The sequence below is a fragment of the Rosa chinensis genome, chromosome 3 (genome assembly GCF_002994745.2).
Source record: "Rosa chinensis cultivar Old Blush chromosome 3, RchiOBHm-V2, whole genome shotgun sequence".
Taxonomy (NCBI): Eukaryota; Viridiplantae; Streptophyta; class Magnoliopsida; order Rosales; family Rosaceae; genus Rosa; species Rosa chinensis.
In genome coordinates, this window is record NC_037090.1 from 3033568 (window position 1) to 3047225 (window position 13658).

The window sequence follows — 13658 nt, forward strand, 5'->3', positions numbered from 1 at the left end:
TGGTGTTACTCCAAGTGTGTCAAAAGGAGTGAGTGTGATTGTTTGCGTACCCATCTTCAAGTAGTCACAAATGGGAAAGGTTGCATCTGGTAAGTGCCACAAATGGGTCTTAAAAGAACCAACAGTGTGAACCAAACATCTCCAACTACTGGCAAAGTTCATTTGATGCTCTTCCTCCTGAATGGACTGATCAGTTTGAGACAGGAATTCAGACAATTGCTGCTGATCAGTTTGAGACAGGAATTCAGACAATTGCTGTAATTCAAGCTGGCCATGGACTTCTGCAATTGGGTTCCTGCAAAATTGTGTTTTGCTTCATTATAGTTCCTAGCAAAAAAAAAAAAAAAAAAGTTGTCTAGTCACTATTTATGCATATGATGATATGAAACAAGACAATGACTAGGTTGGCTGAAACATTTATTAAAGAATTTGAAAAGAAAAAGGTTTCCACTAGGCCCATAGAAGTGCAAGGAGCCAAAGTCCCTTGCATATAACTGTTAAGCATTATCTCTCTCAGAAACAATACAATATGTGGCATTAACAACTCAACCGCTTTCTTTTGCCTCCAGTTAGGTTTGTTCTCTTTGATTTTCTGGTTCTTAGCTTCATTTTCAGTTATCTGGGTTTCCATTTAGCATCAAATTGTGCATTATTGGACTCTTTCTTGAATTTTTTTTTATTGTATACCTGCCTATTACTATTGGTTGCTCAGCTTCTGTTGGTTAATTTTGGGTTTGGGGATTATAGGATTTTTAAGTTTTGGGTTTCTATTTTTGTCTGAAATTTCTGCACAATCAGTCTTGCTTTACTAGTTGGTGCAAAAGATTGATCATTTTTGCTTGAAGTGTGCTTCTTTTCACATTGGTGAAGTTCCCTAAGCTATTGCTGTTCTTTCTCTGTTGAGTGGTTTGTTTTACTTGCTTTTGGAATTGGACGGTTTGTTTTCAGAAAGATTGTGCTGAATTATTATTGGGTAACTGAACTTGTTACTGGAAATTTGACATCTTCATCTGTTTAGCTCAGATGATCAGTATGTTTTGGTTGTTAACAATTTGACCATCTGTTCTAAAATCCATGTCTTTAAAATATCAGAATCTTGGAAATTAATTTTTCTTGCTCGTGCATTGAAACATTTGCAACTTTGTTTATGTTCGTTGTGTTGCAATAGCGATGAATTTAAATCTACTTTTAGAATTTTCTGTAACATATTCCGCGAGTTCACATCTGTGAGCACATTATGTCTGCGATGTTGATGAGCCTCCTTTTCTAGGTCTGTGCAAATACTGTATATGGATATGCTGAGCCACATTTAGTACAAGTTTGTTATATGCACTGGAGTTGAGTCACTTTGAAATCTTTCGCAAGAGCATTGAAAGACAAAGTAGTTAACCTTGATGTCATTGTAGCCTAGTAGTTTCCGTCTGTGCATGAGACCAGCAACTTGTGAATGCATTTCTTCGACGTTTGTTTTCACTCTATCAATTCTTTATCAGCTTGCAGCTTAAAGCTATGGAGAGCCAATGTGCAATCAAGAAAGATGTCACCGAAGTAATATTTCTTCCTAAAACTTGAGCGTAGAATGGTGCTTTTCCTCCTTTTTTATGTGCACCGATTTGTTTGGCTTATGCTATGGTCTCTTTTGGTCCTCTTACTTTGTTTACCCAGTTAATTGGAAATACCCCAATGGTATACCTGAACAATGTTGTGGAAGGTTGTGTAGCTCGTATTGCTGCCAAGCTAGAGATGATGGGACCCTGCTCTAGTGTTAAAGACAGGTATAGTGTTTGTTATTATTTCCTTGAAATAATCTTTTCAGTTCGCCCAGCCGCCCAGGAATGATACAACCTAGCAATTAAAGATGTCGAATCTATACTAATCTACACTCATTTGGCCTTAAATTTTGTAAATGCAGGATTGGACATAGTATGATCAAAGATGCGGAGGATAAAGGTCTAATAACTCCTGGAAAGGTTAGAAATTAAGTCTTGCCATATGCCCATATCTATTGCACAATAGTTTTGCAGTGTTTCAAGTTTCAACTTACGTACTTTCTTTTTTCTTGACATACATATTGATGTCCACCGAAGACTGTTCTCGTTGAGCCCACAAGTGGTAACACTGGCATTGGATTAGCATTCATAGCAGCTAGCAAGGGTTACAAGCTGAAGCTAGTCATGCCATCAACATATAGTCTTGAAAGAAGAATTGTGCTCCTAGCCTTTGGAGCTGAGGTATACCTCACTGATTCGGCCAAAGGTATTAAGGGAGTTCTTGATAAGGCCGAGGAGTTGCTTCGTGACACGCCTGATAGTCATATGCTTCAGCAACTTGAAAATCCTGCCAATCCAAAGGTAGTATTGCAGTAACTGTGACCTGACTAGATGGTTGAGAGGATTTATGAATTGTTTCATTATCCTTGGTGTAGATTCATTATGAAACCACTGGCCCAGAGATCTGGAGAGACTCAGCAAGGAAAGTTGATATCTTGGTTTCAGGGATAGGAACCGGTGGCACAGTAACCGGTATAGGGAAATTTCTTAAAGAGCAAAATCCAGAGATCAAGGTTTCAACTTTGTACATAACATCATATGCATATTTAGAGTGCGAGTTGTTACAGTATATGGTCTAATCTAAGCTAATGGTACAATTTCTTTTGTTTATGTCTAGGTTTGCGGTGTAGAACCAGTTGAGAGTGCAGTCTTGAATGGAGGTCCACCTGGTTAGTATACCTGTGCTTCCCTTGTGCGAGTGTATATAACATTAAGCAATATGCTATTATACAGTATTTGAGACTCCTCCCATACTTCACTAATTGATTTGCGGATACATAATGTGCACTCACATTCATATATAGGAAGGCATCTGATCCAAGGAATCGGTGTTGGCTTCATACCTCAAGTTCTCGATGTTAGCCTGCTAGACGAAGTTATTCCAGTAAGTCTGAAAATGAATCAACTGTTGGTCAGATGATTTTGCATGCGAAATGCTGCTTGCTCTTTATTGTATAATTTGATCTATGTTAGATGATAGTACAAGAATAGATTTCTTATGCTCATGTTTTTGTAGGTATCCAGTGAGGAATCTATTGAGACTGCTAAGCTACTTGCCTTGAAAGAAGGTCTTTTGGTAAGTACAGTTTCTTTCTTTCTGTTGAAATCATCATTCTGATTATGGCGGTTCCAGGAACTCGTTACTCTCTATTGTCATCTATTATAGGTTCGAAAGATATTGTTATTGGGGTTTATTTTTGAAAAATGTTTGCAGGTGGGAATCTCATCTGGTGCTGCAACAGCAGCAGCAATAAAGTTGGCAAAAAGGCCAGAAAATGCCGGAAAACTAATAGTTGTAAGTTTTCATTGCCTCTTAGATTGTTCATTGCATTATTTGGTTCAAATCGTTTGGCTCAGAGTAGTTATATATTAACGGTATTTTTATTTGTTAATCCGAATCTCCATCAACATTTTCTGCATTCATTTCTGTGTCCACAGGTCGTGTTCCCCAGTTGTGGAGAGCGGTACCTGTCTACTGAACTCTTTGATACCATTAGGCATGAGGCAGAAAACATGACATTTTGATAGCGTTGCCCATGTAAATAAACTGCTTTGCGCTTTCGGGTCCTTTTTCATTGAAGTAATACAGACTACTTGTTTGTATGGCATCATGACCGTGAAGCCTTTATTGTTATTACCACTTTACAGATCCTTGTTATCCTCTTTCTCAGTATTTTTCCATCCGTCTCGTACGTACGTGAGAAATCTTGGTTGGGTGCCTTGTATAGGAACTAACTAGGAGACCTTGTTCTTACGTCATTTAAAACCCATTCAAATTCTGAGCCAATATTAAAACAAATTCAGTTGCCAAGAGTATTTCCTTCAAACATGTGAGAGTTGCACGAGTAGTTTTGTCCATTGTGCGCTCACAAGCTCAAAAAGACAAGCTACAGTTTCTGTGCACCGAGCACATCTGTACAATATTTGGCAGTGCTTCGTGTCCCACATCGGGAAAGAAGAAACAGGCAAGGTCATCATGGTACTATAAGAAGAAGCAAAGCGCGAACGAATAAATTACTTACCTGGACGGGGTCAATGGGCGATCTAAAAGGCTCATGGCCTAGACTTGTGACCTCCATTGCACTTTGGAGGGGTGCTTGCCTATGGTCTTCTCAAGTAGAAGCTCCAACGTCATAATTTCTTACCGTGGGGGCTTGCGTTCGCGCAGCCCCTGTCAAATCTACTGCAAATTTTAACCGCATCTGCGTTTTTACACTTGAATTTCTTACTATTTGTAGAGTAACTTGATTGTGAAAGTACAGAACTGGATTTATAGGCGACCGCAGATTATAATTAAACACAGATCCTGATGTATGCTACTTTGGTATGTTGCTATCATCCTGGTTTAGCCTAGCAGCTGCAGCCACCGAAGCTGCCACACCGGTTGGATGTTGGATGTGTATTCAGATATCGATCATTTCGCATCTCTGCATCTGTCACACCCTCGGCGTCTCGCAGTGTTGCTGGTTTGTCATCTGGTAGTTTTGCGGTTGCACCCTACAAGCAAGGGCAGTGATACGTTCAGTAAGGCTATTTAAAAGAAGACACGAACATCTTCCTGCCATAGAATAATTGATAGATTACCGAATACATGCTACCATTTGGTAAATCCAATTTTGCTATTGAACACCACAACATTTTATTTGCATATAGAAGTGATTCCAATTTTACTTTTGGTGAATGTCAATCTAATTAATTTTTCATACCGCAAGAATATCACCAAGTTTGGTCTTGTCCTCATTGCGCATAGTCCGAGCGTTGAGGGTTGCGGCAGACTGAGCCTCCGCAGCCACACCACCAGGTACAATGCTGGGTCGCCCGGTGGCTCTAATCTCAGCTTCTTGGATTGCAGCAGCGTCACTCCAGTCCACGGGCTTCTTTCCGGCCGTCATAGCAGTAGCCTCCAAGGCTTCACCAATGGTGATTTGACCGCCACTAACTTGAACAGTGGAGGGTGCTACCAAAGGAGCTCTCTGGATATATTCACCAACAACCTACTCACAAGTCACAACAAAGAAGAAATCAAGTGTTCAAATTTAGGAGCTTGTATGTAGTTACGTACAACACAAAGTTTATCATAACAATAACATTTAAACGTTGCTAGCACCTAATATACGTATATAAGGATTAAGGAGAATGTTTAAAAAGAGTTAAAATCTGTCCACCGACTGACTCCGTGAAAATACGGCGGCCGGGAAGATCAGTCTCCGTTATGGTAAAGTCATCTTGGACAATATTCATGTCATTTGGTCCCACATGACCAGCCCTTTGATTCTGTGCAGCAGCGGACTGCATAGTCGCGGCAGCGCCACGTTTGAGGTTTTGCCCGACCCGAGTTCTCATCTACATAAAGAACCTCATCTTCACGAAACTCATGTAGGTCAGCCACATTAAAAGTGTTAGAGATACCCATAGAATCAGGTAGAGCGACAACATAAGCATTGTCGTTAATCTTCCGCAGCACCTTAAAATGACCATATTTTCTGGGCTTCAGTTTGTTATAGGTACCAACAGGAAATCTCTCATTCCTCAGAAATACCATCACGTCATCACCCTCTTGGAACAATTTCACTCTGCGATGTTTATCAGCTGCAGCTTTATTCTTAGCATTAGTTGCTTCCAGCTTGGCCTTAACTTCATCTCGAACAGCTTGTACATCTCTAGCCATACTATCAGCAACAACACTAACTCCAGGAACCTTAGGAAGCTTCACCAGATCAACCACATGTTGAGGAACAGTAGTATAAACTAAGGAGAATGGTGACTTCCCTATGGCGCTATGCACAACACTGTTATAAGCAAACTCCACCCGGGGCAAAGCATAATCCCACTGTTTGGGTCGATCTCCACAAACGCTTCGGACCATATTACCCAAAGTTCTGTTAGTAACCTCTGTCTGTCCATCCGTTTGAGGATGAGCTGTGCTACTACGGTTCAAAGATGTTCCAAACATCCTCCACAAGGTAATCCAGAAATGGCTAAGGAACTTGGTGTCTCTGTCAGATGTAATGGACTTGGGAACTCCATGCAAACGAACCACTTCCCTGAAGAACAGTTTAGCTATATTAGAAGCATCAGCAGTCTTCTTACATGCGATGAAATGCACCATCTTAGAGAACCTGTCAACTACCACAAATACTGAATCCACTCCCTTTTGGGTACGGGGTAAGCCCAACACAAAATCCATAGCAAGGTCCTGCCAAATGTCATTAGGAACAGGTAAAGGTAGATAAAGACCTGTATTTTGGGACTGACCCTTAGATACCTGGCAGGTGTAGCACTTTCTCACAATAGTTCCTGCATCATTCTTCAACTGTTTCCAGAAATACCTTTCCTCAAGGCTAGCAATAGTCTTGTCTCAGCCCAAGTGCCCACTCAATCCCCCTCCATGCAGATTTCTGATCAGTTTCTCCCTCAATGAAGAACTAGGGATACAAAGTCTGTTGCCCTTGAATAAATATCCTTCATTCTCATAAAAATCTGCGACTGCATTGTTATTGCTGCACTTGGCCCAAATATCTTTGAAATCAACATCTTCCTCATACAACTCCTTCAAGAGATCAAACCCCACAATCTCCTGAGCTAAAGTGACCAGTAAGGACGCCCTCCTACTCAAAGCATTTGCAATCCGGTTAAGAGTACCAGATTTATGTTGAATCACAAAAGGAAATTTCTGCAGAAAACTCACCCACCTTGCATGCATTTTATTCACAGTTTTCTGGCTATTGAGGTACTTCAAGGCTTGGTGATCGGTGAACAGTACGAACTCCCTCTGAATCAGGTAGTGCTCCCATTGCCTCAATGCCCAGAACACTACATAAAATTCTTGGTCATAAGTACTCCACTTCTGACGAGCTTCACTCAGCTTTTCACTAAAGAATGCTACTGGTTTCTTCTCTTGTGACAACACAGCACCTACTCCCACGCCACTAGCATCACATTCAACCTCGAATATCTTGTCAAAATTAGGAAGAGCAAGAACTGGTGCAGTACAAAGTTTCTCCTTGATTAGAGCAAAACTTTTCTCTTGTTCCTCTCCCCATTGGAATTTGCCTTTCTTCAAACATTCAGTAATAGGGGCAGTAATGGTACTGAAATTCTTCACAAATCTTCTGTAGAAAGTAGCTAAACCATGAAAACTCCGCACTTCAGAAACTGTTTTTGGAGCTGGCCATTCTCTTATTGCTCGTACCTTTTCTTCATCAACCTGAATGCCTTCTTCTCCAACCACAAATCCCAGAAATAATAACTTCTGGTGCAGAATGTACATTTTTTTAAGTTGATGTACAGTTTATTCTCCTGTAAAGCTCCCAAAACCTGCTTCAAATGCACCAGATGTTCTTCTTTGGTCCTGCTATAGATCAGTATATCATCAAAATACACTACTACAAAGGAACCTATAAAAGGGTGAAGAACCTGGTTCATAAGCCTCATAAAAGTGTTGGGTGCATTAGACAACCCGAATGGCATAACCATCCACTCGTACAAGCCATCCTTGCTCTTAAAAGCTGTCTTCCATTCATCCCCTGGCTTGATTCGAATCTGGTGATATCCACTTCGAAGGTCTATCTTGGTAAACACTTTGGAACCTTCTAGCTCATCAAGCATATCTTCCAAATGAGGAATAGGAAGCCTGTACTTCACAGTTATCTTATTAATGGCCCTGCTATCAACACACATCCGCCATTGATTGCCCTTTTTAGGGACAAGGAGGACTGGAACTGCACAAGGACTCATACTCTCTCGAATGAACCCTTTTTTCAACAAGTCTTCAATCTGCTCTCTCAAAATCTCATTCTCCTTGGGACTCATTCGGTAATGTGGCAGATTGGGCAAGCTAGCTCCAGGCACCAAATCAATCTGATGTTGAATGTCTCTCATAGGTGGCAGCTTGTTAGGCAACTCATCCAAGATCAACTCTTTAAATCCTCCCAACATGTCCTGCACTTCTTTGGGAATCACCACTTCTTCCTTTTCTGCAGACAACAACCCCTTTATCACCACTGGACAGAAAACCTCAGATTCTTTAAAGGCCCTCTCCATCTCAAGTTCACTGCTAGACAAGGTCAGGAAACTCTCCCCTTTCTTCACACCAGATTTCTCAAATTGACACACAGGAGCCATAGCAATTTTATGGTTATTCCACATAAACAACATCACATTGTCCCTGCCTTTATAAGTAACATCCACATCATATTGCCAAGGTCGGCCAAACAAAATATGACAAGCATCCATATCAATAATGTCGCACAAAACTTCATCTTTATAATGCTTACCAATGGATACCGGTACTTTGCAGGATTCAACAACTCGAACTTGTGGACCTTTCTTGACCCACCCGAGGGAATAAGGTGCCTCATGAGGCTGCGTAGGTAACTGCAAATACTCCACCAGTTTCTTGGCTACAAAATTTTCGCAGCTTCCATTATCCACAATTAAATTGCACACTTTGTTATTAATGGAACAAAGTGACCTGAAAATATTGCGCCGCTGCCCCTCTTCTTTAGGACATAGTAGAACCCGCTGCAACACAATGTTAACCTTCTCAGGGGATTCCTCCTCCGCAAACTCAGCCCCATCATAATCGCCACCTCTCCCAACTTCTTCTTCATCCTCATCATAATCATCTATAAGGGCAGTTTGTCTCCTCTCAGGACACACATTAGATCTATGCCCAGGCTTGTTGCATCGATAACAGACATCTCCTGTAGGTCTAGCATAAGGATTATTAAACCTCTAATTCGGGGCTCTATTTTGAGCACCACTAGAATTGTTAGAACTGCCCGCGCCTTTAAAAGGAGGGTTAGAAGCTTTAAAAGCGTTTTTTGCTCTCTGCAGCGTAGTTGTACCCTTGGCAGTTGAGGCATTAACCAAATCTGCACTCCTTTGGTAGTTATACATCTGGAAAGAAGAAGCTCGTGAAGGTTTCTCCAACAACTCTGCTTTCAATGCTAGGTTTGTAACTTCGGCCATAGTATGAATAGTTTGTAACCCAATTCTCTCCTGAATGGAAGGCTTCAGCCCACTGATATAGCGAGCCACCTTCTGGCCTTCAGTTTCTCCCAATTCATTACGCTCCGAATAGCATAAGAACTCAGCAGTATAATCAGCCACCGTCCTAGTTCCCTGGACACATTCAATATACAGCCTATATAGAATCTGCTCATAATCATCTGGCAAGAACCTCTCCATCATCAACTGCTTCATTCTTCGCCATGTTCTAACACCCTGCTTCCTCTGTTTCTTTCGAGTGTTCTGCAACTTATCCCACCATACTGCAGCAGTACTCTTCAATCTCTAGGCAACATGCTTAACTTGCTTGTGTTCAGGCACTTCCATAATCTCAAAGAATCTGTCCACCTGAAGCTGCCAATCCAAATAATCCTTTACACCCAAATTGCCAGAAAAGAAAGGAATTTCGGCTTTGACTTTGTAATCCGGGTCAGCTTGTCCATGTTGTTCATGTTGTAAAATTTCTTCTTCAGGCTCAAATTCTGATGTATTATCAACAACTTCACCACGTGGAGCCCTAACTCGCTGGCCTCCTTCCCCACCTCTATGCCGATTATTGTTGTTGTTGTTGTTGTTCCTCTCACCCAACAATCCACGAATTTCTCCAATCTAATTATTCATGGAATTGATGGCAGCGGTAAACGCTGCTGTAAGAGCTTCAATATCTGATTTTGTAACTTCACCCATTGCTACTAAGGCAAATAAAAGAGACAGGGAAGACCTGCTCTGATACCACCTGACGCAGTCGGATTGATAACTAGGTTTACCAGCAATAGACCTAAGCAAAAGATTCTGGAGTCCACCAGAGATAAAAGAGAAAATCTCTATTTTATTGATTAAAAGATGAAAGATCCATTTTGCAGCCGCTTGCGGCTGCATAAATAAGAGAAAAGTACCCTAGGGCGACTAACAACGAAACCCTAAGGCCCATGGATAAAAACGAAAACAACCCAAAAATAACTAAGAAAACCAAAAACGGGTAAAATAGAAAAATGCCATTTTGAGGCCCTAAACGATTCCAAAAGCCCGAAAAATGCTATAGCTCATGGCTAAGCCATGAGTCTTGTTTCTGGCGCGATTCCCTTTCCGGAAAGGTAAGGTGTGTCCCAATCAGACACCGAACTGCCATTTCCTGTCTACTAGTCATTTTTCGTTTTTCTCCTTTAGCACGATCTAACTGTTCCTCAATTGGGCCGCCATCCGCTCTGCATCAGCCCGACGGCTTCGCTTTCTGCCGTCTGCATCGTGGCTGCGTCCTTTGGGGCCACCACTTTGTCCGCCACCTCTCCCTGAACAGCAGGGAAAATGTCCGCAAATTTCACGGCCTTCTGCTGCTGATCATGAACCCTCTTTGACTGTTCTTGGCTCATCTTGTAGTTGACTGCAAATTTGAAACTGAAATTTGTCTGAAGTATTTGATAGAATGTTCAGGTTGCAGAGTAGAGGAGAAAAACCATAGGGGATTTGGGAGATGGGCAATGATATAGGGCCTCAATGAGGCCTAAGATTTGTGGCCTCAAATCCTAGGTGTCATGCCATGTAAGTAAATAAAAATTTATTTTCAATTCCATATAATATATCTTGCCACATCATACTATTTCAACACCAACTTTACCCTTTTACATTTCCTTTTAGATGTTTGGAGGTGAATAAATTACATTAATGAATTTAATTAGGTGAAAAAAAAATATCAGCTATTAATTATATATTAATTTAAGGGATATGTCTACAGATTATTTGATCAATATTTTTCTTCATTTAATTAATTTTTTTCCTTTAATTTTTCTTCCCAAATGGCATTAATATATTGAATTATGTGTCAAGAAATAGACGTTAACTTTTCTTTCCAAATATTGATTAATTTCATCCACAAAAATATAGCATTAGTAAATTGAATTTGGGAAATACTTATGTCTAAATTAAGAGGTAAGAAAAAATTACACGTTAGCAACTATTAATTAACATCTACAATCTAAATATAAGGGAAAGACAAACAAAAAATAATAAATTCATATCTAACTTTTAAACCCTAGCTACATAAAGAGAAAACAATGAACAAAAGAAAAAATACAATTATATGAATATGTATTTTTCACATTATATTTTCAAAATTTGCAGGAACCCAACAAAGGTTGAATTCATATACATGTGTTATACAAATCTGTTAATCGAATGTACGTGCAGATCTATTGACTAAATTTCATGAAATTTTTTCTACTCTTGATTGAAGAAAAAAAAATTGTTATTTAAATCTAAGCATGAGTGTAATGAAAAAGAAATGAAAGAAAGCCATTTTTTTAAGAAGAAAGCCAAAATAATTTTTGAGGTAGAAAACCAAAATAATTTAGAGTCATTAGATTTTAGAATGATAAGATGGTCTTTTTCTCAAGAATTACGTGGCATAATTTGACAAATAGAGGATTTGTGTAGATGACATGGCATGACACTTAAGATTGAGGCCACAAATCTTAGGCCTCATTGAGGCCACAAATCATTTTCCTTTGGGAGATTTAGTATACGTATACATGGTGCATTTGCATTTGGACACGACACACTGTGCATGGGAAACGTGGCGAAAGTAGAGCTTGGACACCATGAGAGTGCTTACACTTGGCACGATCCTAGCTAAATTGTTTAGGCTTCGAATATGCTTTGCCTGGTTGTTTCTACCATTAGATCGATTATATCGACCTGTTTAATTAGTGCATGTTATTTAGAAAATAGGCTTCAAATTGGGAACCTCAACCTTTTCAAAAAAAATAAAAAAATTGGGAACCTCAAATTTATTCACATAATCATGTATTTGGATAATTTATTCATATACACAAGAAAACTACATTTGTACATATTAAGTTCTCCCCTCATAAGATTGGAAAACATTGATCGCTACAAATCAAAACACATGCAATACAATCCACTATTTAAATTTTAATCAATCTTTTCACTTCCAAGTACTCCAAATACATACAAGGCATGCAGCTATTTTGTTCCTTCAATGCTATTACCCTGGTTGAGCCTAGCAGCGGCAGCCACCGAAGCTGCCACACCGGTGGGATGGGTGGTCAGATATGGATCATTTCGCATTTCTGCACCCGTCACCCCCTCAGCATCCCTTCGTGTCGCCGGTTTGTCTGCCGGTAATTTTGAAGTTGCATCCTACAAATCATCGCACACATGTTCAATAAGGGTATGACAAATAGACGGCCAAAATATTTATGCATAGTGAACAATTGCTTATACCGCAAGGATATCAGCAAGTTTTGTCTTGTCCTCGTCACGCGTAGCCCTAGCATTGAGAGTTGCCGCCGATTGAGCTGCGGCAGCGACACCACCGGGTACAATGTTGGTTCGGCCAGTGGCTCTAACCTCGGCGGCTTGAATTGCGGCCGCATCACTCCACTCCACCGGCTTCTGTCCAGCCGTCATGGCGGTCGCCTCCAAGGCTTCGCCGATGGTGATTTGACTGCTAGCACCGCCAATAGGTTGACCGGTTATTAGTGCTGACAAATGACCTCTCTGGCTGTATTGCACAACAACCTACCCTTCACAAACAACAAATATACTTCTTCATACAGTTTCATGTGCAACACAAAAAGAAATAGAACACCTTACTATTTCAAGTTCAAGTCAAAATTTGGCATCTAAATGTTCCCCAACATTTCCAATGCTCTCCCTCATCAATTACAGCAACTAGCAAATCTTTGACTGGTTTTCGATATGTTTATGATACGTTTAGTTTCTTTTTATGTAATTATTTGATGTATTCGCTAGACTTATTAGCACTCAAACAATAACTTTATTGTCGATGATCTAATGTGTTGAATATCTGATGTACATGATAACCTTCAGTTTTTAGTATCATTTAACGAAGTGGTTTTAGAATGAAAGTTTATACCTTAGCTAATTCACAGATTTTCCTTTCCTTTTCATCTACTTGCCTTGAATTTTGACTCGTACCCTAAAACCAATCAACAAGGCCAAACAAAAGAAGAAGAAACAATATAAATTATAAAGTGAATAATCAGTCGAAAATTTTTGTGCTTCTGCAAAAAGAACACAACGGATATAGGACCTGTCCGCCGACTGACTCGGGAACAACTCGCCGTCCGGGATGTTCAGTCTTCTTAGTGCTGAAGTCATCTGCATTAATAAGCTTCAGACCGACGGGGCTCTGCACGGCGGAGTCTGCATCCTTATCAGCCACCACCTTCGCCGCGAGCTCGAGATAAGAGTCGCCGTATTGGTCACCCCCCTGCTGCTCATCCTCGACGGGCCTCCTCGGCTGTTCTTGGCTCATTTTTTTGGATCAGAGAAATTTGTCCAAACGTTCGATTACAAGAGAACCATGAGGCTCTAATATACACGTGCATGGGGTAACACGTGGAGGAGTTTGGTTGGATTAGGGTGAAGAGTGATGTAGACTGATCGGCGAATTCTCAGGTGAACTGTTGGTTTTCAAAGAAGGGTCTGCGTTCGCAATTTCGCATGGTTGAGGTGGTGACACGTGGCGTCGGAAAACACAAAGATCTTGACTCGGTCACCGTACTCAACGTGATAACAGGGGGGGAGCTATTAGCAGGCTGGTTAATTAGGCTC

At 40.5% G+C, this 13658-nt stretch overlaps 2 protein-coding genes and 1 non-coding gene across 5 annotated transcripts; 2 read left to right on the forward strand and 1 right to left on the reverse strand.

Moving 5' to 3' along the window:
• Window positions 1-406: 406 nt before the first annotated feature.
• On the forward strand, window positions 407-3713 carry LOC112192411 (cysteine synthase). 3 transcript variants are annotated; one of them, XM_040516496.1, is made up of 11 exons: window positions 407-568; window positions 1494-1548; window positions 1666-1775; window positions 1913-1970; window positions 2088-2351; window positions 2426-2563; window positions 2668-2719; window positions 2855-2934; window positions 3067-3126; window positions 3265-3345; window positions 3489-3575. In XM_040516496.1, exons 2-11 carry the CDS (start codon window positions 1510-1512, stop codon window positions 3573-3575), a joined length of 969 nt encoding a protein of 322 aa, XP_040372430.1. In that variant the 5' UTR covers window positions 407-568; window positions 1494-1509. The 3 variants fall into 3 exon arrangements, with proteins under 3 accessions (XP_040372430.1, XP_024187905.1, XP_040372429.1); XM_024332137.2 differs by having other exon boundaries at window positions 409-573; XM_040516495.1 differs by lacking the exon at window positions 407-568 and having other exon boundaries at window positions 3489-3713.
• A 351-nt stretch (window positions 3714-4064) lies between these two features.
• LOC112195549 lies at window positions 4065-4225 on the forward strand. Its single transcript, XR_002934606.1, has one exon. It is a non-coding gene; the product is annotated as a U1 spliceosomal RNA (small nuclear RNA).
• A 7816-nt stretch (window positions 4226-12041) lies between these two features.
• Window positions 12042-13398, reverse strand: LOC112192579 (late embryogenesis abundant protein D-34). The gene is made up of 4 exons (XM_024332375.2): window positions 13135-13398; window positions 12958-13020; window positions 12303-12599; window positions 12042-12218 (listed from the first exon to the last, which is right to left on the reverse strand). The coding sequence occupies exons 1-4, from the start codon at window positions 13357-13359 to the stop codon at window positions 12042-12044; spliced, it is 762 nt and encodes a 253-aa protein (XP_024188143.1). The 5' UTR covers window positions 13360-13398.
• Between the last annotated feature and the right edge of the window lie 260 nt (window positions 13399-13658).

What these genes read in the sequence shown, in the direction of transcription:
- LOC112192411 (XM_040516496.1), top strand. Translation starts at nt 1,510, where the DNA reads ATGGAGAGCCAATGTGCAATCAAGAAAGATGTCACCGAA. An exon ending in TGCTCTAGTGTTAAAGACAG is followed by an intron (nt 1,776 to 1,912) that starts GTATAGTGTTTG and finishes TTGTAAATGCAG; the next exon opens with GATTGGACATAGTATGATCA. An exon ending in CCTTGAAAGAAGGTCTTTTG is followed by an intron (nt 3,127 to 3,264) that starts GTAAGTACAGTT and finishes AAATGTTTGCAG; the next exon opens with GTGGGAATCTCATCTGGTGC.
- LOC112192579 (XM_024332375.2), bottom strand. Translation starts at nt 13,359, where the DNA reads ATGAGCCAAGAACAGCCGAGGAGGCCCGTCGAGGATGAGCAGCAGGGG. An exon ending in AAATCTGTGAATTAGCTAAG is followed by an intron (nt 12,600 to 12,957) that starts GTATAAACTTTC and finishes TGTGAAGGGTAG; the next exon opens with GTTGTTGTGCAATACAGCCA. An exon ending in AACTTGCTGATATCCTTGCG is followed by an intron (nt 12,219 to 12,302) that starts GTATAAGCAATT and finishes GATGATTTGTAG; the next exon opens with GATGCAACTTCAAAATTACC.